Source organism: Patagioenas fasciata, chromosome 12 (genome assembly GCF_037038585.1).
Source record: "Patagioenas fasciata isolate bPatFas1 chromosome 12, bPatFas1.hap1, whole genome shotgun sequence".
Classification (NCBI taxonomy): Eukaryota; Metazoa; Chordata; class Aves; order Columbiformes; family Columbidae; genus Patagioenas; species Patagioenas fasciata.
This window is the reverse complement of record NC_092531.1, coordinates 17070484-17094461: the sequence shown is the minus strand read 5'-3', so window position 1 is coordinate 17094461 and position 23978 is coordinate 17070484. Positions and strand designations below refer to the sequence as shown.

Below are 23978 nucleotides of genomic sequence, written 5' to 3'. Positions count from 1 at the left end.
TGAGAGTAAAGCATTTTTTAACTGTGATAATAATGTTTAAGTTCTACGCCAGTAGCTTCAGTCTAATGCCTGCTGAAGCAAAAATGGAAAGCTGAAATTACAAGCTGTTTATAACATTGAATTTATGGTTCAAAATCTGTGATGACAACAGAGCTTAAGAGAAATTGTCTCTCCTGAGGACTGTTCTTCTCCACCTTTTAAAAAAAAATTGTTGTGTGCACTATTTTATTTATTTATTTTTAAAACAGTTGTCTACACATCCAAGTGACTCAGCAACTGGCTGACAGAAACCTATGGGATATACACTTAGGTAGCCGGGACAAGCAGCCAATTCTTCCAGAATGAAAATTCATCATGTGGCTGGGCCCGGCAATCCACATACAGGGAGACATCGCTGTGCTTTTAGCCGCCTGCTGAGCTGCCATCCTGCAGTAATCTAGGAAACCTGCCTCTCTTCAGAATTTTGGGGGAATTTTTATTATTATTTTTAAAAATCAGCTGGCCAACCAGGTCACATCACTTAGGCTTTGTTAGAAGTAAACTGACAAAACAGTATCATAACATCTGACTGCATCCATAACAGTCAGTGAAAAGATTTAATAGAGAATCATTGGGAAGTTATACTTAGACACACAGAGAAATCAGAAGTCTGATGCAATTACTCTTAACAATATGCAACACATGGCCCTACTATCCTGTGCTAACCATCTCTTATGTGATGAAACACAGAAATCTTACATTCTTTGGCCTTCCCTAGTAATGTTTCTGTTTCAACAAACTGAACTAAGACTTCTATTAACCCCATATTTGCACCTCAACAGAGATTTAATATCATGTAAAAAAAAAAATTAGAAAAAAATCTAATTGCACAGAAGAAAAAGATAGTTTTCTCAAACCTCATTTAACAGAACGGGGAGCCCTCCCACCCCTCCCTTCACAGGCAGCTACGCAGCTTAAAAATCACATAGGTCATGCTGTAACCTGCTTTCTCAAGGCAGTTAAAATGTGACCAACTTGCAATCCCCAAAAAAGGGCTCTAGAAGTATTAAATTACGTATATGCAGGTGCTGTGGGGCTTTCCAGTCATGAGCTAACTAGATTGAAAAAAAGAACCTTCCTCTCCAAGTACAAGGTAAAACACGTGAGTTGGCAGCAGAGACAAGGTGACAAGTAGTTCAGGTCTTATCAACCAAAAACAGTTGCACCAGAACACAATTTAAGGCAAATATAAACCAAAGTACCTACACTAGTAGGAGTGCTTATGTGAACTCACTTTTCTGGCCAATTGGATGGTTCTGATTTGCTTTTAGTATCACAAACACAGCCCAACCAAGGAAAGTGTCCTTTATACCAGAACAGCACCATTCACATGGGGTATTTATTGTCGCAGAGGCATCAAAACACAAAAACCAGAAAGGAAAAAAATACATACATAAATACACATAAATACACCACAACGCATCTCAGTGATACCGATGACAGTGAAATGCACATATGCGAGAAGCGACCAGATAAAGACAGTTAAGTGTGGAAAACTAGAGCCCTTTTAGGCAGAGTCAACTACCCCAACTCCAAGGTTTTCACTTCTCTGAAGACAAAGAAAAGCTTCCAATGCTCAGCATAGGATTTTTAACATATCTATGCAGATCTTCTGTTCAGCCATTAATTGATTTTTTTTTTTTTCTGTTCTACAGTGAAACATATGAGAACTGTAAGGCAAAGGAAGAATCTAATCTCCACTGCAAAAGATGTGCCGCTACGGCCACCCCAAAGAGCTCTTCTGCCCAAACATTAAAGCCACAACAACCAAACAGCTCCTGCCAACATAAACTGCACCGAAAGGGCAGGCGTTCGATGGCCCAACTACGTTGGGTAACAGTGGCACGTATGCATTTAAACACAGCTATAGTGCAAAGCTATCAATTAAGTCTAATCTGAGAATTAAATACATAAATTAACAGACCAGAGGGATGGCAGGGGGAGAAAGCACATCGGTAAAAAGGATCTGAACAGGTACAAAACTCCTCTTTTCCAACTGCTAGATTAAAGGCAAAATCCTCTGGAGAGCAGAGCTGACACAGGCCCCAGCCTGGCCTTACCTGTCTGACAGCTCCACTGGCCTCTCATTGCTGTTGTGAAAGAAAACCACGGTATTTGTGCAAGGCTAGTTGGTTCCATGTTAAGAAAACATATCTGAGCGGACTGTGCTTTGCCTTACCGCACGCCAGCTTCACTCAACCTCAGATTCAGAAACCAGGACTTCGTTTCCTTATTTCCTCCACAGTTAACCAGCAATTTAGGACACAAAGTCCTGAACTCACGAACTGCTCCCAGATCTGTGGAAGGTCACACAGTCTTTAATAGAGAATTTTCTAGTTCAGCTTGGAAAAGGCAGCCACCCAAAAAAGACAACTTGTGCAGGATAAGGAAAAAAAGAATAAAATAAAATAAAAAAAAAAAAAAGAAAAGAAAATCCAAAGTAACACAGAGGTCAGTGTTCCTCTTTAAAATACAGTGCATGGAAGAGACTCTACTTAAAGAAGTTTATGATGGAACGGATAAAAACCAAGAATTAATAAAAAGAGAGATACTCAGAAGTAATCGTTGTTTTGGTGTGAAAATATACACAGCCACTGTGGAGGAGGTGAGGTGAGCAAGAGACAAGAATGGTCTTTGTGGAGACTACTAACTTATTAAAATGTTGTAACAAAAAGAGAGTAGCTAGTGAACTCGCAGAATGAGTGAGCTCCAGGCATCAGCCAGTCCAAAGGATGACTTTATCGGAAAGGAAAGGCTGGTCAAAGGAAGTAATGAAGGAGGCATCCATCAAAGAGCAGGTCTGAGCACAGACCCAGCAGCAAGATCCCACCAAAACTTGAAAAATGAAGTATAAAACATCAGACTTGGTAATCCTGCCACCAAGGTGCTATTTACCACCTGACGATCAATGTTACAATACACACAGAGATATGTGTTTTTATCTCAACCTCTATTTGACCCAGCGGGAGCTACAGACACTTTCTCACACTAATTCACGTTCTTCAGAGAGAGTCGAGACAGAAAAAAAAAATGTTGGAAGAATTTCAGGTTCTGTGTCCTTTCAACTCATTTCCATTTAATGGTACCAAAACCATCTTAAGATAGTTCAGAACCAATCTGAAGCAAAATACTTCAGGATCACAAGAGGTTTCGTTCACACAATAAACCAAACCCTGGTTGTGCTGTCAGTCCTTTCAAGTCATCGCCCTTCCTTCATTGTATCAAAAGCAAAGCATCTTTTAAAAATTCCTCTGAAAGGCCTGAACAAGTGCCTAAACTTGCAAGATCTATTCTCTATAGCCTTGAGCAAGAGTGACAGGAAATAAAATTTTCTCCTCAATGGCTGCTTTTATGTCTAAAAAAAAAAAAAAAAAGGCAATCAGTACTAGACCTTTTACAAATTTGGAAGCTGCAGATCAGGAAACAAAGCAGGAGAGGAAGGCAATGGAGAGAGGAAGAACAGGTTTGATTTTCAGACAATCAACTCGAAGAATCCTTACTTCAGTGAACTGGTAAATAAGCAATTTTAGATGTTTTAGACATCTTGTGTTACCCTCTGAAACACAACCAAGCCCAAGGGAAAAGGGTTAATTATATCCCTTGTGCTCCACAGTATTTCAGAAGGCTACACATTATGCTCTTCTGAAGGGCAAGTTGTTCTTTTATTTATTGTTTAAAATACAATCATAAACACAAAGTGTCCAACACTAATGTAGCCATTACCAGTTTCACTAAAACAGAGAAATATGGGGCTGCAGGTTTTCTGTTGCTATAAAGAATTTTAATCTATTGTGTTTCTCTGACTTTTTCCCCCCCCCCCACTCTTCTCCAATACCGATCACAAAACCACCTCAGATATCTGACACACAAGAGAACATCCTGCTGATGAAGAAAAAACAACAGCACATTACTCGAGAGGATACAAAGCACCACTTCCTAATGCATTCTACTTCATCAGCACAACGGGCTTCTTGTCTTTCCAAAGGGAAACTGGTCACATTGATTTTTTTCCAAAACACAAGTATTATAAAAATATCATTCATTTAATTGGTTTAACAAAGTGCTTTTGTACTGGGGCATATCAACATAGATGCTACAGACAAGGTATAAGGTATCAAGGTGTGGCTTTAAGTATTTGAAGATTCTCTACAAGAAACAGTTGTGACAACTGCCCTGATCACTAATAAATCATTAATAAAGCTCTTTTGCGGCTCCTGTAACCTTAAGACCAAGACCCATCTTTTAAGTGTGGCAGCCCTTACTTCTGAATTCACAGCACCCTGAAGAAACATCACACTGCTTTGAAAACCAGTGTCGTTTCCACGCTTCACCAAATTTCAACCATGCAACTCAGTGCTCCGTGTTTGCTCAACTTCTTCTAGAGGAAAATAAAGTTATTTACACCCTCACAGAGCAACTTATTTCTGCAGTTGTTTCCCTTGCAAAAGCCAAACCAACTGAATCAGCTTTTCTGAACATAAAAACCACACACCTGGGCTGTCAAGAAGCCTCAAAGACTTTTTTACTGTTTTGTTTACAAATGTGAAAACCAAGCTGTTCTCAGGCAGAAAGATCAAACCATCTCTTTTCCCCATTCTCAGTTTTCTACAATCCTAAATACGGTAACATTGGGAAAAGCTTGCACACACTTTCCAAAGAAAAAGTGTATTTCTCCTTCTAGTTCTTTACTTCTTTTAGCACAACATATCAGAGTGTACATCCACGACCAGTTTCAACAGTTCAAAGACCATCTGAATAGTCATAAGACAGAACACAGATTGTTATTTTGCCTTCTGAATTACCACTTCAAAAAAACAACCTTTAAAATCAGGATTTTGCGATAGATGCAACAAACAGAGGAGAACAGACAGCCTTACCTCACACCTCCTCTTATTCCTCCAGGGAACTAAACTAAGTTGTCTCTTCCTAAAGTGATACTTCAAGGCTTCTTTATAGCTTGTTTCCAAATATAACTCAGAACAGTATATATCCTCCTTTTAATTTCTTCCAACAAATCTCCTTTCAGCAGAATTTACTCTCACATACGCAATGCGGGCAGAGTCTAGTAATGTAATTTAAAAGTTCCAAACAAAAAAAAACAACCCTGAAGTTTTTCTAACAGTGAGTTCTAAGGGGGGGCGAAAGAAAAATTTTAAATCTTACCTGCACATTACCACAATGTTCAAAAGTACTGTCCAAAAGTTTAATCTTAAGCTTCCGTCAGTAGCCACTTAAGAAACCTCTTCCCCCCACCTTGCTGAAGAGCATGTTTTAGTGCCCAGATTACCATTATTTCCAGGTAATTCAGCTGGCCAGACCATCCGCTCTCTCCCAAGCCCCCCAGCTCAGACACACACCTGTTCTCACTGCAGACATTTTTACAGAACACCCAGGGCAGCACTGAATTACTTTAGACAGAGTCACTTCCACATTCCACCCTCAAACTCCCCTCCAAGAAGTCATCAGTCACTCTTGGCTTTCACACTCCAGTAATTTTGGAATCAACAGGAAACAGAGATCAATTGTGATTTTACTAACTCAATAATGACTCATCACTCAACTCCCCTTAGCCTTCAAATTCAGCTGCGAAGAGACACGATAGCGAGGCCAAATTAAAAATAGCAAATCTGGCTTGCACACAATTAACACTCACTCGTCCATCAGATTTGCCGTGGATTGCAACATATTCAGGCATTTTAAGAAATCATCACATTATGACCATCTCTCTTATCTCCCTGTCAGATTCTAAATGCAGTTACAATTTGGCTTTCTTTGCTTAGCCAGAAGAACAATCAATAAATAACATTTATTATATAAGCCCACTGTATCACATTCTGTAACATCCATCACTCATTTTGAACATGCGTAAATAAGTTAACTGTCTATCAGTGCCCCCAGCTAGTGCCAACAAATCCTCTATTTTTTATATTATGAGAATACTCTCAAATTATTCGATTGCTTTCTGCTCACATAACCTCCAAGCCAAAAAAAAAACAAACCGCATTTGCATGAAATGAGAAGTCAATAAAAACAATTATTTCATTTACAAAAATAGAAAATCATTTTATATAAACCACTTGAATGCATTCTTCTAAAAATAAACTTAATTACAAATCTCACATGAAATTGTAACAGCATATATTAGGGCAAATGCCTACTGTAATTTAAATAGAATAAAAATAGTAAGCGTATAATTTACATCAAAAAAAAAGTTTGGACTGGTGAATTTACTCTTCAGTGCTCTCTTGGAGCCACCCTTCGTTGAAATGCTAAGACAGCTTTTACACTCAACAGCTCCTCGTGGTCACTCAAATGGTGCAGTTCAGCAAGCAATTAATTCCAAATTAAAAAGGGTTCCTGCACAGAATCTTGTGAAACAGTGGGCAAGATCTATTAGCTCTAAATTTTTCAGAAACAACGATAAACTATTTTTTCTGTTGATATTTATTTTTAAATCATGCCTGTTCGTCACACATTAAGTATTAATTGTTTCAAAATTCAGATCTTCTGCATTTCAATTAAAAATGCATTTTCCATCCAAATAAGGAGATTACATGAATGAGAAGTAATATACATGATATAATATGTATTTTCTGGTATAAATTAAGGATCTGAGAAAATGTATCTAAGATTTCTAATTATTTACATGAATGAGGAGAAATGGCAAATGCTGTTCATTGGCAAAAAATCCTGTATTTTCCAGAAAGGTTGTACTTGGGACTGTGTTGTAACAGCTGTCAGACAATAAAAAAAATCCAGCTAAAAATATGCAAAATTAGATTAAAACTGCGTATTTAAAGCAAGTTCTTCCTGCATGCTGTTTTAAGTCATGAAAATCACTCACACCTCATCTCAATAAAAGAAAAAAAATCATAATATGCTGGTAGCACTCTGAGGCCTTCATACTAAGGAAGAAATCAGCTTTGATGGACAAATCGGAACAAAATTCATGGCATTTCCACCGGAAGGTTACAAAGCTATTAATACATAGAGTTGTGGAAGCATCAGAACAGGGAATAGCAGCACATGTCTGTCAGTGCAGAGAACAAAGAGAAGTCGTGCAGACCAAGCAGGCCGCACCACAGCCCATCCTCACAGGGAGGCCACACCACAGAATCACAGAGCGGTTGGGTTTGGAAGGGACCTCTGGAGATCACCTTGTCCAACCCACCTGCTAAAGCAGGGTCACCAGAGCAGATCGCACAGGAACACGTCCACAAGGGTTTCGAACATCTCCAGAGAAGGAGACTCCATACCTGGTCTGGGCAGCCTCTTCCAGGGCTCTGGCACCTCAAGGCAAAGAAGTTTCTCCTCATGTTCAGATGGAACCTCCTGTGTTTCAGCCTGTGCCCGTTGCCCCTCACCCTGTCACTGGGCACCACTGAACAGAGTCTGGTCCATCCTCTGACACCCACCGGTCAGATATTTATAAACATCTATGAGATCCCTCTCAGTTTCTCTCTCCAGGCTGAACAGACCCAGCTCCCTCAGTCTCTCCTCATACGAAAGATGCTCCAGACCCCTAATCATCTTCGTAACTCCAACTCCCTTCCCTGTCCTTAAACTGGGAGCCCAGAACTGGACACAGGACTCCAGATGTGGCCTCACCAGGGCAGAGTAGAGGAGGAGGACAACCTTCCTCAACCTGCTGGTCACACTTTTCCTTATGCGCCCCAAGTATCACTGGTCTTCTTGGCCACAAGGGCACATTGTTGACTCATGGTCAACTGGCTGTCGAGCAGAACTCCCAGGTATTTCTCTGTAGGGCTGCCTTCCAGAAGGTCAACCCCAACTTGTACTGGTGCCCGGAGTTAACCCTCCCCAGGTGCAGGACCCTACACTTGCCCCCGTTACACCTCCTCAGGTTCTTCTCTGCCCAGTCCTCCAGCCAACCATGCTCAAACAACCTCAATTTTTGTTTCATTCTAACTGCATGTGACACCAGGTAATCTTAATAGTCACCTGTGGAGACATGGGGTTTATTTTTCATGTAACACACCATCTCCTTATCGGTCAGCTGATTCCAACAACCTTATCCTTCTGCTAAGAATACAGCCTTGGAATGCCTGACACTGTACAGCTTCCCAGTGAAAGTGCCTTCACCTGGATGACACAGCCCCACGACCACCTGACATCAACATTTTAAAAACTACGTCTTTTAACCACCCCCAAGGACGGCATTGCTCTGTGTGTTAAAGTGAGGAGGAAATACAAACACCCGGAGGAGGAATGCGACTTCTTCCCAACCCTTGCATACTGACAGCTTCTGAAGCACAACACGCGATCACTCCCTATTTTAGCATGCATGACTACAAATGTTGTTGCTCACAAAAATTACCTAGTCCCTTTTAAAAATCCAGTCACAGTATTTAACTTCAGGCTTTTCTACCCAAACAGTGGACAGATAAGAGGGGAATGGACTGATAACAACATCTTGCTATGCTTTATTTGCTGTTCATTAAAAAAAAACAAAAAAAAAAAAAAAAAAGAGAGAGAGACCCTTGCTCTTAATTTATACTTGTCAAATCAATATTTAAACAAAACCAAATCTGGAAAGAAAAACAAACGTGAACACAACTGTGCAGCACTATGATACATCATCCGATTCCCACATTCCGATTCTCTTGCCCTCAAAGACTGCAACGTATCGTGGACAAATTTAGAGCCACAGATATCAACTAGAAAAACACCAAGAAAATCCTCAGACAATGTTGGTTTAGGCAGTGGCATGTGTAATTCTTGTCTTCACACTACCGCTTTCTCTCATGAAAAATACTGGAAGTATCTCTTTGCCAGGTTAACCAACTCTGACTTCAATCTCGCTGACATTTCCCAAATATAGCTGAATAATTCCATTCATATGCAAATTGTACAATAAGCAGCACTTGCAGAGACTCCCTCAGAGATGAGCATTTACTCTGTCCAAGTCTGATCTGCAGTGGCGTATCTGAAATGAAACAAGGCCCAAAAGGTACAACCCAACAACTTACAAAAGGCATATTTTCAACCTTGATGTTGTTTTTTCTTTTACTTTGTGGGGTATTTTTAAATATTAAAGAGATTAAAGAATTGAGAAGTGAGATTGCATCTGTTACCATCACAATTTAACCACAGTTCATGTATTTATACAGTGGAATGTTCAAAATAACACTACATCTGTTAAGATGACAGTATTTTTCCATGGGTCGTGCTGTGTTCTAGCAGTTACTCCAAACCCATTGTTTTTGAAGTGCTGATGGTGATCCACCCCAAATTCTTTTTGTAATCTCCATCAAATGTGTTGAATTGTAAAGCTCTTGTTCCTCAGTTATGGCTTGGGAACAACAAAACCCTAACACATCTCATCAGTGGGCATTTGGCATTAAAGCCTTACAGCTAATGCAACATGTTTATTTAAACAATGAACTACCAGAAGAGATACACAAAACACAAACCACATAAAAACAGATGTCCTTTACACATGTGTTTCTGCTGAAGTCCAGAACCACTGCCACATACACACTCAAACGTATTTCTCTCTCTGTGCCTTATTTCTGTAGGATAGCAACTGAACCAACTTGAAAGGACCTTTGTTCATTCACTGGTAACGCTGGTCACATAACAGAACCACAAGCTCAAACTTTTAAAAGGGATTCTCATAACCTAATTTAAGTATTAAATGCACACTACGTGCCTCTTGATGAGACACAATATAAATGAAAATAATTGTCCGTGTAATCAGCCTATTCAAATGTGACAAAGATACACATTTTTATTAGCATCCACACACAAAAAGGAAACGGATGAACAAATCATCAGAACCTTCAGTCACTCCTAGACAGGACCCAGGCAGGTTGAAGTGACAGTCCCAAACCAAACCAAGTCTCAAGTTTGGAACAAGAAATGCGCTTTTCCTGAACCCTGTTTTTGCTCTTTTGTACAGTGACAACTGCACAGGCTCAATCTCCATCACTGGTGTAGCTACTGGAAGAGCTGCAAGGGTCTACCAACCTAATGTAGTGAAACAAAACCTCCATATCCAACGTAAATGAGCAACAGAACTACCGGACCCTTTGACTTCTGGAATTCTCCTCCACACACAAGTGACCATACGTCCAACTGGTTTGCAACTTTCCTTCCCCTAGTCTTGGTACCTCTCAGGTCTGATGAAGAGAAGCAAAGCACAAAAAATAACTTATATGCATCTCTTCACGCAGTCGGATGTTGGTTCCCCCTGTATTTCCCAGGAGGTGTGCCATTTGCAAGGGACCAAGAAAATGCACATCCATCTCAGAAGAAGAAAAAAGAAAAAAATCAAACACTTCAGTCACAGTAAACTGAAAGATGTTAACTGCGATCAAACTGCAATCAATACAGAACCACAAGCTGCTTCCACCTGCTGGGGATACAGAACCACCAGAGAGAAGCAGCAGCTAAAAATCCTGTTTTGACAGCCAGACATCGCTGCAATTCCAGTGGAATCCCCTCCATCCCAGCAGGCCTGCGAACTGTTAACACAGTTTGTGCCACCATCATGTTACATGTCTCCCTTAGCACTGGTTCTCAGCTAAAAGAAAGGTAGAGCCACCTGAAAGCTTAACAAGACCAATCCACACTATTTAAATCCATCAGTATTTTGGAGAACAAACAAAATCCCCAGTGGGATACACGAAATTTGACTAGAAAAGACAACAGTAACAATTTAACTACACAGCAGAACCCTCAGGAAAAAGCAACAAAAACACCACAATAAACGTCATTTTTGCACTGGCAAAGAGCACAGGGAATAGGACAAACAAGGTATTTCCACTGCAATTTCAACTCTAACACTGGAGCCAAATGTTACTCTAAGATCAGCTGGGCAGCGCAAATACACATTTGTTCTTCAGGGCACTGCCAGTGTCTTCGCTCCTCCCACAGGTGTCCCCCATGTGCTTTTAGGCTTTTTCAAGGTACATGCTACTGTTACACAGAAGGACCAAGGGGAGGTGACCTGAGTGGCAGGGAAGCAAAACGTACTATTTGCAGAGGACAAAATGCAGAGATGACTCTAAACTGAAGCCAACGCAAATAATGAGGAAAACACCCTGGTGAGATCCAGGGATAAAGCCCTTCTGAAGTCCAAGCCAACTCTCTTTTATAAGTTTGGTTACAGACTGTTTCCAGGAGCAGTTGTCACCAGACCTCGCTCCAAAATGCTGTGCCCATTTGATTAAGACTTAAGATTTGAACTATCCATCCCTACAAGACAACCTTACACTTACAGAAAAACTTCCCATTATTTTTGAGGGCTGCTCTATCATGCATAATTTTATTATTTTTTCTACACAAGAAACTACTTCGGGAGCTTTCTTCTCAAATATAATGAGCTGCCTGTTTACAAAGCCAGGAAAACCAGCACTGTGTAAATTTATGTCTGGGGAAGCTGTTTTTGAATCCAAGAGATCTGGAATTCACTTTCCCCGCTAATAACCTCTTCCAAACCCAACAGTTCAGCTCTTGCAAAATTTACCTGTGCATACATACCAGGAAGACTTCTCAAGCCAGTACCAGCAAAACAGATACAGTGTCCCCCTAAGTAAAAGGGAAACCTCCCACCAGCTTGCAAAAACTCCTCTTACAAACCCACAGCAACACTAATGAGAGTAAATAGAACAACGTGACCCTCTCCTAACCTTACCAACACACAGCTACCAGCAAGATCCTTTCAACTGCTGTGCTTAGAGAAGTTTCAGCCCATAAATACTCTCCATGTTTCAGCAGAGATATGTACATAACTAAATAGAACCTGGGCACCTCAGTCCTCCCTGCCACTGCATCTCATCTGTCTTAAATAAACTGCCACTGTAACACAATTTGAAGATAATGATGCACTCCGTTCTTGAGAATCACACATTCAGCTGCAGCTACCTGCTGTACTCCAGTAGTAACAAATGGAAGAGGTACTTCAAAGAGCACATTATCCCAGCTCTAATTTATGCATGCTCCCTCTTACCATCAAGCCATTTATTTTAAACCTGTCAGATATACTTGTAATGTAGCATCATGAATAATTTAAAAAGTAATCTGTATAAACCAAGTTTATAAACTTAACAGCAGGTACGCTACCCTTCATTCAAGCAGTCTGCACTCTGATAAAGTACAAGGGATCTTTGACTACTTCAGCATGGATTCATTTCGTGCAATCTGAACTTCACAACATTATTTTTTTCCTGCCTCCAATCAAGCCCGCCACTGTTTGAACAGTACCGTATACATAGCTGACGCAAATCAGCAGTGTACTAATTCGTCAACTGCTCATACTGAAGGAAAAAACAAAGCTCCTGGAAACAAACAGTAAAAATCACCCACCACCCATTTGACGGTAGGGAAAAAAAAAAAAACAAGGAAAAAAAAACACCCACACATAAAGTTTGACTCCATCATTAAGAACTCAAATATTGTAGGTGTTTCCCTCATGTCACATTCTGACACCTCTCCCCGCCATGGGGAGAAGGGATGCTCAGCAAAGAGCTCAAAAAAACCTCCACCTGTTAAGAGAAAGTGTTGTGACCAGGGCTGATGCTCACACTTCCAAGTAAACAGCGCTATCTTTACAGCGCGTAATGGCACCAATAAGAGGTTTGCAGATAACACTCGGACTGGTCACAGAGCTATTTCAATAACACGTCCCTCGCTGGCAACACAGAGCAAACAACTCATCAGGTCACTGGACTTGCCCAAAACACACATCTGCACAAACTAAGCACTTGCAAAAGCAGTACACATACCTATTTTATATATCGTTACAGTAAAGCCCATACATGTGCAGCTCACCTATTTCCCGCTTGAAAACTTTCTTATTTGTATAACAAACTTTAAATCAATGGTATTGCATAAAGTTCTTAAAGCACAACCTAGCTGGCACTCCAGTGAAAATCTTGAAATTAAATATTGCACCAAGTTATTATTAAAATGACTGCTACAAAAGCAGACATTTGCTATTCTACAAAAATATTTACTAAGTGGACTTGTTCCTCCAGAGGAATTATCTCCGTACTTTATTGAGGTGTGAGGTCCCTTCTCACTGGTAGGTCACAGGCAACAGTCTCCTTGAAAAACTATCTGGGGAGTCACTGAAACACAGAGATGCTTGTTTCTCCTCATACTATCAAGTTTACCAAGAAAGCAACAGATTAATAGGAATTGTACACATCCAGATGTATTAAAAAAAATAAATAAAATTATATGACATTGAAGCTTGTAAGCCATATGCAAACCAATCTGTAAATAAATAATAATTTTGCTTTTCAACACATTTTAAATAATCTTGTGCCACAACAGCACCTTCCTGAGGATATCAACACTGAAGAAGTTAATTGGTGCTTTGAAAGATATCCTAAGGGAAATGCTCATATTTAGCATTTGCAGAGGTTAGAAAGAAAAACTTTCAGTGATAAACACAGGTTAAACCTTCACAATACACCACCATGGTACAACAGCAGTTCTGCCAGACTGCATCTCCTTCAATAAGGAATAAGCCAAACTATCATCAAACTTAATTAGCAAAAACAAGTCCTTCCTAAAGGAACCAGAGCCTATTTTTGAGTTTGGGGACTCAACAGCTCTGTTTGCAGAGCACAGGAATACATGAATGAACACTGTGAGCTGCTAATCTGCCGGTCTTCAAAGTTTGTCTCAGTTCTGAACACAAAAAAGACAAATATAGTACTGCAGAAATCAGTCCAGATTGTACCTGTCATGACTTGGCTAAGAGAGAAAAAAAAACCAACCCAAAAAACCACATAGAAGACAGGCTGGCTAACAACCACAAATGTGTCTTCATCAACTACTGTTTGTTGAGCTCTGCTTTTGTACAATAAAAAAAAATTTTAAACTCTTCTTTTTAAAGTGGCTTTCATAAATCATAAAAACTAATGCAACTAACCTACACAAAGAAGCTGTCTATACAATTTACAGTGATAGAAAAATTATACATGTCAAATATATCAAAATACTAAAGCAGTGTTTCTACCTTTCAAACACATCATCGCATTCCTGAAGTCTTCCTGAACACAGAACTCCTCAAAGCACCATGTTCCATCACCACCTAAGCCCAGAAACCCTAAAAGCTCAACTCGGTCAGAAAGGTCTGAGATAAACTGAAACTACAAATCTGCAACAACTTTAATTATGAGCCTCTTGAGACAATTACTCCAACTGTAGCTTTTTTAAAAAATTTACTAACATAAACAAGTTTTCTTTAGCAAACTGCAGTTTACCCATTCCTATGTTCCTATGTACGCACTCACACGTATGAATCAAAAACAGCTGCTACTTGATAACATCACAAAGTATTTCCAAATGGGAAAGCTTTATACTAAAATCTAAATAGGAATGTATTTAATTCCATAAACCAAAGTTTAAAGAAGTTTTCCAGAAAGTTGCTACTGCTTCTCAGCCTCTCTTTAGTTTTTCAAGTAAAATACTGCCCATTAAGCTTATTAATTTAACTACAGATAATCTAGAGAAATACTCTAAATTTTTTAAAATAATTATTCAGTACATTTCGTAAGTTATGAGCTTTAGGGTCATTACAGATGATGAGCTAGATAAGTTGTTCTCTGTGTGGGATCATAAAGTTAACATCCAGTGTGAGAAAAACAGGTTTCCTGCATATATTATTTCCTCTCTCACACGAAGTTCAGGAACATAAACAAACTTGTCTACAATGAGACTGCGGTAGCTCACAATTCACACAGATGGAATATACACACAATATAACTAATCGCTTAACAAATCTGTCTCTTTGGTCTCACCCAGCTCATAGTTCCAGTGATCACTGGTAAAATCTACTTCAGAGCAAAAAGAAAGAAAACTGGAGAAGAGAAAAAAAGCTTCAGTTAAACATGAACTGAAATTGTCCTTTACATCTCATAGTTAACAGCCCTGAAATGTATTTTAATTCTCAATGTTAGATGCTCTCCTCACCAAAGACATTATCCTCCAAGATTGTCTTACTAAATGCTAGTTTAGCAGAAAGTTAAACAGGATTTGAAACAACTTTTCCCAAGGTGACGTATATTGATAGAAATTAATTATTTACCAAGGAAGACAGATTTTAAAATCATCAAACAGTTACTTCTCAACACTAGATTTCATGTGTATATTTCAAGATGAAAACAATTTCAGTGTCCCCGGAGTTGTGCTTTAACTGCACTCCAGAATAAGGCTGAAGAAACAACTGGTCAAGGAAAAGCTGACATAAAAATGAACTCAATACTTTATCAAATCTGAATTTCTCTATAAAAGCCAATGAATCATGCCTTCTGTTGTACTGAAGTCAAACTAATTGACCTGTCTCCTCACTCTCCGCAACCCCTTCCTTTCCTCACAACATCCTTGAAAACCAAGTTAAATTTCCTTCACTTCTCGCGTATTGCTCTCTCTCGAAGAGTAAGTTCAGCACTGAAACTTCCAACACACATTTTTCCACACCCATCCCTCTGCTTCCTCATGTTCGCAAAGCATTTTGCCTGATATTAGCCAAGTCTCTACCATATCCCAGCCCCTCCAGTTTCTGAGTCACACAAGGTCTTTGCTCCAGCGCTGGTACAGAAAACGCTTTCAAAGTACAATCTAACGCTATCAAAAAAGTCAAAGTACCGCCTGGCTCACCACGGCTCTCTGAACATTCTCCTCCTCTCCCCTTCCTGGTGAACCCAACTGACACCAATTCCTTAAACGCTCTGGCATTTTCTACTCACAACCTCAATTAGAGAAGGAATTATCTGGCTCCCATTTAACAACATTCACTAACCGCCGGGCGCAATATGAAAACGCCGATGAGAAAGCGAGGTGTGTGTAATGCTGACAGGTCAGGAGGGTTTTTACTAAGCAACCTGGGAGAGAGATTAGACATGCAGCATGAGCTACTGCTTGTTAACACCAGAAACACAAAACATAGCTTGAACAGACAAACAAAAGCTCAGAGCTAACATGAACAGATCCATCAAGCCATCTATCAGTCTGAAGTACCATCAGACCTAAACCCATGATTTGTATTATGAATGTTTAACCCATTCCCTTCTAGCCATTCCCTTTGTAAATGTACACGGGGTGGAAATCAAACCCCCATCATGCTCAAGGTAGAAAAGGAAGAAAACACAGAGTTCACGCTTCATGTTAAATGCACCCCTAGGATGAAACAGTCTCCAACAGTTGTAGCTTGATATATCAAATGCCCTGTTACGCCAGCACATACTTTATCTTAATGAAGAGTCTTTTTATTTTTGTGCCATTCTAACAAAATCTCAGGAAACTCTTAGCATTTTTAATGACTGTTTTTGAATCAGAAGTTTCCAATAAAGCTACCTGCATTTTAAAGAGGTTTCTGTCATCCAACCATGAACAGATTTTATATAATTTAGCATTAAAGGGATGGGTCTCTCCCCTTCTGTTGTAACTCCTTTGTATTCCTATTTAGGAATGCCTTGCTTGTTTGACCGAAAATGGAAGTGCCTTTTAGCTATGACACAGTATATATGAAAAACAAATAAAAATTAAGATTAATCTTCCTTCCACTATTGTGGGGAGAGAGAAGAATATGAAGAGATGCAAAACATCTGCTCTGGAGATCATTTTTCCCCCTAACAGCAAAATTCTTTCAGCAATAACTCGTGAAAACAAAGGCTATTAAACTGTAAACTACAAAGACGATCGATTAGAGGCAGTATTCAGCTAAGACAAGTTTTTCAGCATTATCTTCCCGTATTTAAACGCCTAGATCTTCTTCAGAAGATATTTCACTTGGGAGGCTCTTAATTGGGTCATTTTCGCTAAGTGGCAACCACAAACACTTCAGAGGACTGGAACCTAAAATCCTAACATAATGTTCCTGCCTTGTTTTATTGCCAGAGCTGGACAAGCATTTTTATTTGAAGGTGTTCTGTACCAGGTAAGACAATAAAAAAAACCCACAACTGTAAGCGTGTTACCTAGCAGGTTAAGGATACTCCAGACCTCCTCTCCTGTTTTTCCACGCTACTCGATCCTTCGCAAGCCCTTCCCTGAACAAGGGCACTGGGGTTTTGTTTTTAGAGATTAATCTTCCCTCTCGAAAAGTTCAACTCGTAGAAGACAGACTGTGGCTCTCCAGCCCTAACTGGCCCTGCCACTGCAACGCAAAAGCCTAAGTACGGCCTTAATTTGCAAGTAGTTAATTGGCATTCACTGGCTAATGAAACACAGTATTACTCAACATGCATTACAGGCTCCATCCATGCGTTTCTTGCTCACTTTTGGTTTCTGTAGTCAGCCTCATCCTAAAAAACTTCCCTTCCTCTTCAACCTGAAACTACTACTTTTAGAAAAGCCTTTCTAGCTTCTAAATTCTTACCCTTTTACATTTAAAACGGAGAAAACTCATCTCTTCATCCCTTCTCTCTAACAAGTATCTTTTGGAAATGAGAGGCACACAACAGCTCAAAGAGTATCTCGAAAAACACACACAGCAGAAGACATTAAAGCATCAAGATGCAGTAAAGAAACACCCCTGTTTCTGCAGATGCAGGAACAGAGGGAGCAGATTTTAAAACGCTTGGGCTCCAAAGCACATTTACCATCTCCCCGGCACTCCAGAAACCAAGGGAAGGCTAATTTCATGCAAGAGATCCTCAACCCAACAGGAGCCCGACATACCAGAAAAAAACCATAACGATCAGCACCAGGGATTAATATGGTGATGATTGCAGCCTAATCAATCGCAGCGCCAGCCATCCCTGCCCCCTTTATTTCCCCCTTGCGACCGAAGTGGGCGGGCGCTGCAAGATAATCACAGGTTGGAAACGCACAAAAACAAAAGTCGAGGGTTTTGCAACTCGCGAGCAAAGGGAGAGAGCGATGGGCAAGGGCCGGGCGGCAGGAGGGACCCGCACCCCGCGGTGCTGCCAGCGCGGCCGCGCACAATGAACCACGTTTCTCTGCGCGCAGCGCTCGCACACGCGGAGATAACAGCCCGCACGCTGCCAACTGCACAACCCTTAATGCTGGATGCAACACAGCTGTTTAAATAAAAAAAAAATTAAAAATACACCTTTAAGAATATAGCACATCCGGCCACCAAGCGTTTTTATTTACGCACAAGAAGTAACGACATAGAAATAAATTTAAAAAAAAAAAATCCTAACAGCAGACTTTGACCTTTAGATTGCGGGATGCCGCCGTAATTCTGCACCCCAAGCAGAAGCGAGTGAAAACCCTTCCTCGGTAGTAAAGCGGCAATAAAAGGCACGGCGCTTGTTTCCAGGAATTCTTGCATACAGCCTCTAAGTATTGACAAAGATCAAGCTCTTTCCATGCGGGGAAAGCAAGCATGGCTCTTCCCAGCCTGCAAGTGTTTACTACGCAGCTCGCAGCGCTGGCTGCAGAGGTCTAAACACTGCACCGGGCTCTGGAAGGGATTAGGAGTAGTAGGCGGCTCAGGTGGGGGAAACACAAAGGAGCGAACGGATGGGCATCGCGACCCCCCCCCTCCTCCGGGCTGCGGCTCTGCCGAGCCCGTGTGTAAAATACAGACACCCCCCCCTTACCCCCTCCCCTTCCCCGGGGGAAGGAAAGAAGACGTGCAGCCCCGGGTTGTTAAACGTGCTGGAGGAGCAGACGCGTAACAGGAGGAAAAACACGCACATCCCCGCTGGCAGGGGCGAGCCCCGCTCAGCGCGGCGGGAAACGGTGGGCGCCCCTCACACCCCCCCTCACACGCACCCCTCCAGGGAACCCCTCACCCCCCACCCCCAAACAGCCGATGCCCTCACACCCCCTTCACCCCCACACCGGGACCACCCCCCCGCGGTTCCCTAACCCACCCCGGGGGCCCCTCGCCGACCCCCCACCCCCCCGGCCGACACGCACCGTACTCACTTTCCCCATTTGTTGGCCACAGACAAAGTGCGGCGAAGACGAGCAGGAACCCCCAGACGACGGCGAGGGACCCTCCTCCAGCGCCAGACTTCATTCCTCTTTTTTTAATTGGACAAAATCCTCCTTTCCCGAAAAAAAAAAAAAAAAAAAGTCCAAAATTGTTCGCTTTTCTTTTCTCTCCCCGTCCTCTAAAAATAACGAAGGAGGCAAAAGGCAGACGAGAAGCGGGGCTGGATAAATAAATCCACGTTGCCTCAAAGAAAAAAACGTAAAAAAACAAGACCCTTCGGGCTGGCAGACCGGAGGGTTTCTGAGGTCCCCGGGTGTTGATCTTCCGGAGCAACCACACCAAAAATACACAGAATCTTCAAGATGTATTAAGGGCAACAACAACAACAAGGCATGAAAGCCCCGGGGCGACGCTGTGTCCGGGGCGGCGGGGCGGGGGGCGCCGCCGTCTCCCCTCAGCGCCGGCTGCAGTGGTACATGGTGCACGGGAGTCGCAAACATGAGGCACATCGGGGCTGGCAGTCTGCATCTTCAACCTCCATTTTCAAACACCGCACACGGAGGCAGCCGAGCACACACAGACACAAAAACCGGGGGGGGGAGTGCGACCCAGACAATCTTATTACAAAACAACAACAGCTCCGCCGTCCCTCCGCGCGGGGACGGGGCTGCCCTGGCGGGATCCCCCCGGTTCCTCTCCCCGCTCAGCGAGGGGAGGCGGGGGGAGAAACACCCCACGCACAACCACCACCCACAACACCACCACCACAAGTCCGGCTGGCTGCAGAGCGCTCGAAATGCGGAATTTGGAGCGAAAATGAATTAAAAAGGCTTCCCCCCTACTCCTCCTCTTCCTCTCCTCGGCGCCGCTGCCACAGGCTCCTTCTCAAAAAAAAAAAAAAAAAAAAAGGAAAAAAAATCCAGGACACACACACAAAGCAGCAGCAGCAGGGCGAGCGGAGCGGCTCAGCACCCCGCCTCCTCCCCCCGCAGCTCTCCTCCTCGCATCCCTCCGAGCCGCCTTGCCATCGCGCCGGGGGCGGGGGGGAGGACGACGACAACAACAACAACAAAAACCACCCAGCGAATTTGTAAATCCTTTTTTTTTTTTTTTTTTTTTTGCCTCCTCCTCTGGGTGTGCGCGCGCTGCAAACCTTCCCCTCGCGCTGCCCAGCCCAGGGGAGGGGGAGGGGGAGCCGGGACGAGGTGTGCGTGTGTGAGCAGGGGGGGCGGCGGGGGGGGGGACGAGGAAGGCGATCCGGTTTGCTGAAGGTCAAAGCCCAGGAGCTTGTTGCGAAGGGTCTGTAAATTCCTCCGGGAGGGAAGCGGGTGGCGGGGGGAAGGGTCTTGCCGCTGCCGCTCCTCCCGATTAATTCGCCGCTCGCTCGCAGCAGGGTTCGCAGCGCTCTGCCGCCGCGTCTTCCCCCTCCTTATCCTCCTCCTCCTCCGCGCTGGCTGCCTTCGCACGACGCAGAGCGAGCGCTGGTAAACAAGAGCCCCGGCGTCGCTCCGCCGCGCCCGCCGCCGCTTCTCCGCTCTGCGGCCGCGCGGGGACGGGGCTCGCGCCCGCCCGCTCCCTCCCGCGCGCGCACGCGCCCTCTTCTCGCGCGGGGGCGCGCGCGCTCAAACACGCTCCCCCCTCCTCCCCCCCCCCCTCTCCCCTCTCCTCGCGGGCTCCCCGCGCTCAGGCGGCGGCGGCGGCGCGCGCGGAGGCGGCGGCGGGGCGCGAGCGGGCGCGAGGCAAAAGCCGGAGCGGCGCCGCGCGGAGCGGAGCGGGGCGGCTGCACCCCGGGTCGGGTTGTGCCGTGCTGCGCTGCGCTGCACAGTGCTGTACAGTGTTGCGCTGCTCCCGCCGCTCCGGCGGCCGAGCCGACGGGATGAACGGGAAAAAGAAGACGGCGACCGAGCCCTGATGGCCGCAGCGAGTATCCTGCCGGGGGAACCGGGCGGGAAAGAACGGCGGGAGAGGCAACGAGCGACCCCCTTGCTAGTGCCGACACCTCTGTGTTCCGCAGGAATGCAAAATTAAAATGGAAGGGACCGAGTTAGGCGGAATGAGAAACGCGTCGCTTTGATTTTCACGTGTTCTGTTTATTTACTGCGTTTGATTTGGAACAGGCTGTCCGGGCAGGTTGTGGAGTCTCCTACTCCGTAGACAATGAAAACCCACCTGGACGCCTTCGTGTGTAACCCCATCTGGGTGTTCCTGCTCCGGCGGGGGGATTGGGCTTGATGATCTTTTGAGGTCCCTTCCAATCCCTGACATTCTGTGATTCTGCTGTCGCTCCTCTGGGTCAAACAGCACGGCTGTAGCACTCGGCTCTTGGGATGCGGTTTAGGCGGGAGCAAGGGCCGGGACTGCCAAGGCTTGGCTTAGTGGAGGGAGCCAACATGTGTCCCGCGCCATACCCACGATCTCCAGTGAATACTCCCAATGTTGCCTGTTTTATGCACATTTCTCCACCGTTCGCTAGTCTCCCGCAATGACATTGTGCACCCAGGCCCCAAATGTGGGGAGATGGGATTAGTTGCAGGAGAAGAGGTTTCGGCTTTTCAGGATCGGAAACCGTGGGCCGTGTTCCCGCTGTGTCGCCGAAGCTTGTAGTAGCCATGCTGCACAGCATATGGGTGTCCTGAGTAATCACAGATTTGTTGTAATACTTTGGCATGGGGAGATATCAAAATTATGCTGAAGTAGAAGAAAGCAGACATCTGTGAGCATTAGCTGTGCTTTGGTTCAAAAAAAACCGCTACATTAAGAAATATGCAAATGTCACATTATTAATGCAAATGTCAAAATTAAGTTTTTACATTTAAACCTGAATTCTTTTTGGACATCTTGTATTACATGAGGCTTCCATTATGTTACTACATCATTTTATACAACCTTACACCTGTTTTTGTAGCTTCTCTGTCCATTTTTATACCATTTGCCTTGTCAGAATGGTCCAGTATTGTTGTCTTAGTTACACAATCTCTCTCATACCCCTTAGGAAAGATGAAAAGGCTGTATTCCGCACCACAGAAGTCAGGGTGAAAATCATCACCGAATACAACAGGGACAGAATTGCCAGACATGCACATGTATCCAGGACTGTGTCAATAATTCAATAATAAGTCAAAACATGGGTGCGTGCCATTTTGGGTGGTGATAGAACTCTCTCAAGATTCAGTGCAGGAGAATAGGCCTGGACTGCCATGCATGTGTCTAGCATCAATTTTGTCAACTGTGCACTGGCTTTCAAGGCTGCAGTTAAATTGGACCAGAAAGATCTTTGTCTCCAGTAAATTTTTGCTATTGCTCTGTACAGCTGTGCCCTCTACTAGTGCTGGATACCGAGTAGAACAAGTGTCCTTTCTACATGTGTTATGGCATTGATGCAGCATAAATTGTAATGCCTTATTTACAAATTAATGTATTGTTGTGTAAAGACAGAGCTGAAGTGGGAACTGGTTGTCTTATCATTTATCATTCTGCTGTCATAAAGATCTTTTTTCGTTATAAAATAGTCTTTCTTTCATTACTTTGACGAATAGGGTATGTCATGGACAAACACGTTGTACTGGATGCCACACAAGAAGAGAACAAAAAGATGCGCCGTGCCCCTAAAAAGCTTGCAGTCTCATATAAACAGTCCTATAGGTGTCATAACAGTTGTTTCTGGAATCTGTCAGATTCTTTTAGAAGGAAAATATATACATATATATATTACAGTAACAGCCCATTGTTGAACTGGAGGCATTCGCATTGCTTTCCCTCTTCCTGATCTGCTGGTGTGAAATTCATAATTTGGAATTATTTGGCTGGATTCTGCCAGGAGATCTTTACCTTTTATGCTGTGGAGGTACATGGGAAGAAGCTGATTTCCTGTGAATGCTGAGGTGCCCACAGCTCAGTGCTCTTAAGAGGTTAAGAAGAGAGCTGAGCCCAGTGTTGCGCTTTCCTTACCCTTTCACGTGTTCAGCAGCTTTCAGTGCCAGCCATGCACATATACATGCTCAGCTTCAGTGCACACTTCCAATCAGATTCAGCTCTTGTGTGTTGGCATCTTTCTCCAAGCATGGTCCTGTTATTTTCAGTGGAAATATTTAAGTCAGGATTTTTTCAGCCTGTAAAACCACAGCACGGTCATATCTTTGACTATGAAAACCTCAAGCAGGCTGTACTACGTGTGCTATGTGCAAAATTAAAGAGTTATAATTTGGACAGATTAAAGCTAGTTTTAATGGTAATGCGCAAAGTGCTTCATGGTGAAATCTATTTCCTTGTTAATGCTGTGTGCTCTGCTTTTATCTATAGACCTGCGCAAAGGAGGTTGATACGTATGATGAGAAGTTTTTATTTACTGAGAACCTATATCTGGCACCTTATGGTCGAACACCACTCAGATCCTAAAAGCAGCTTGAATATCTCAAGCCTTTCTTTGCATTGAGATGTGATGATGATTATCAGGTGAAGATGTTTTGTTAGAACTTCATCAGAAGAAGGTAAAACTGACTGTATATAAAAATACCCAGCCCCAAAGGCAAATATTTCAGCCAATACATTAAATCAGGCGATCAAAATGCAAAATTCCTATAGGTTGTAGTCTTCCTAGGTCCACCTAAATACATCACAGATGTCTTAGGAAAAGGCTTCCCAAATGGTGGCCATTTGCAATTTTTGCTGAGATTTGGGGAAACCATCCCTCCATTTTTTTCTAACTTGTTGTCAGGTCATTCTCCCACCAGCTTAGACTTCACTTCCACTTTTTTTGCCTGCTGCCTCTTGCCTCAGCTGTAAACTATAGCAGTCACTGCTCTTTTGTTATTGCTTAGTAATTCATAGGGGTCCCAATCCTTGGCAATGTCTCCTACATAGGGCCACTAATAATGAATAAAACACTTTTAAAATAAGGTATGCACTGTTCAATGTATATTGTGTGCTGAGATTTGTGCAATCTTTTCCCCTCGTTTCTTTTTGCGCATAAAGTCTAAACTAGAATTTTCATTGGTGTAAGAAATCATTTTATCACGACTCCATCATCCCCGATGGTACAAAATAACTTTCT

At 43.0% G+C, this 23978-nt stretch overlaps 1 protein-coding gene across 4 annotated transcripts in view; it reads right to left on the bottom strand.

Annotated features, from left to right (window-relative positions):
• IGF1R (insulin like growth factor 1 receptor) overlaps positions 1-20501 on the bottom strand; it is a 171468-nt gene extending 150967 nt beyond the window's left edge. For 2 of the 4 annotated variants that reach the window (XM_065847015.2, XM_065847016.2), the window contains exon 1: positions 18919-19204. In XM_065847015.2, coding sequence (XP_065703087.1) covers positions 18919-19012 — 94 coding nt within the window. In that variant the 5' untranslated portion in view covers positions 19013-19204. Of the gene's footprint in view, positions 1-18909 lie in introns of all 4 variants that reach the window. The other 2 variants (XM_065847013.2, XM_065847014.2) reach the window with 2 other exon arrangements.
• Positions 20502-23978: the final 3477 nt, after the last annotated feature.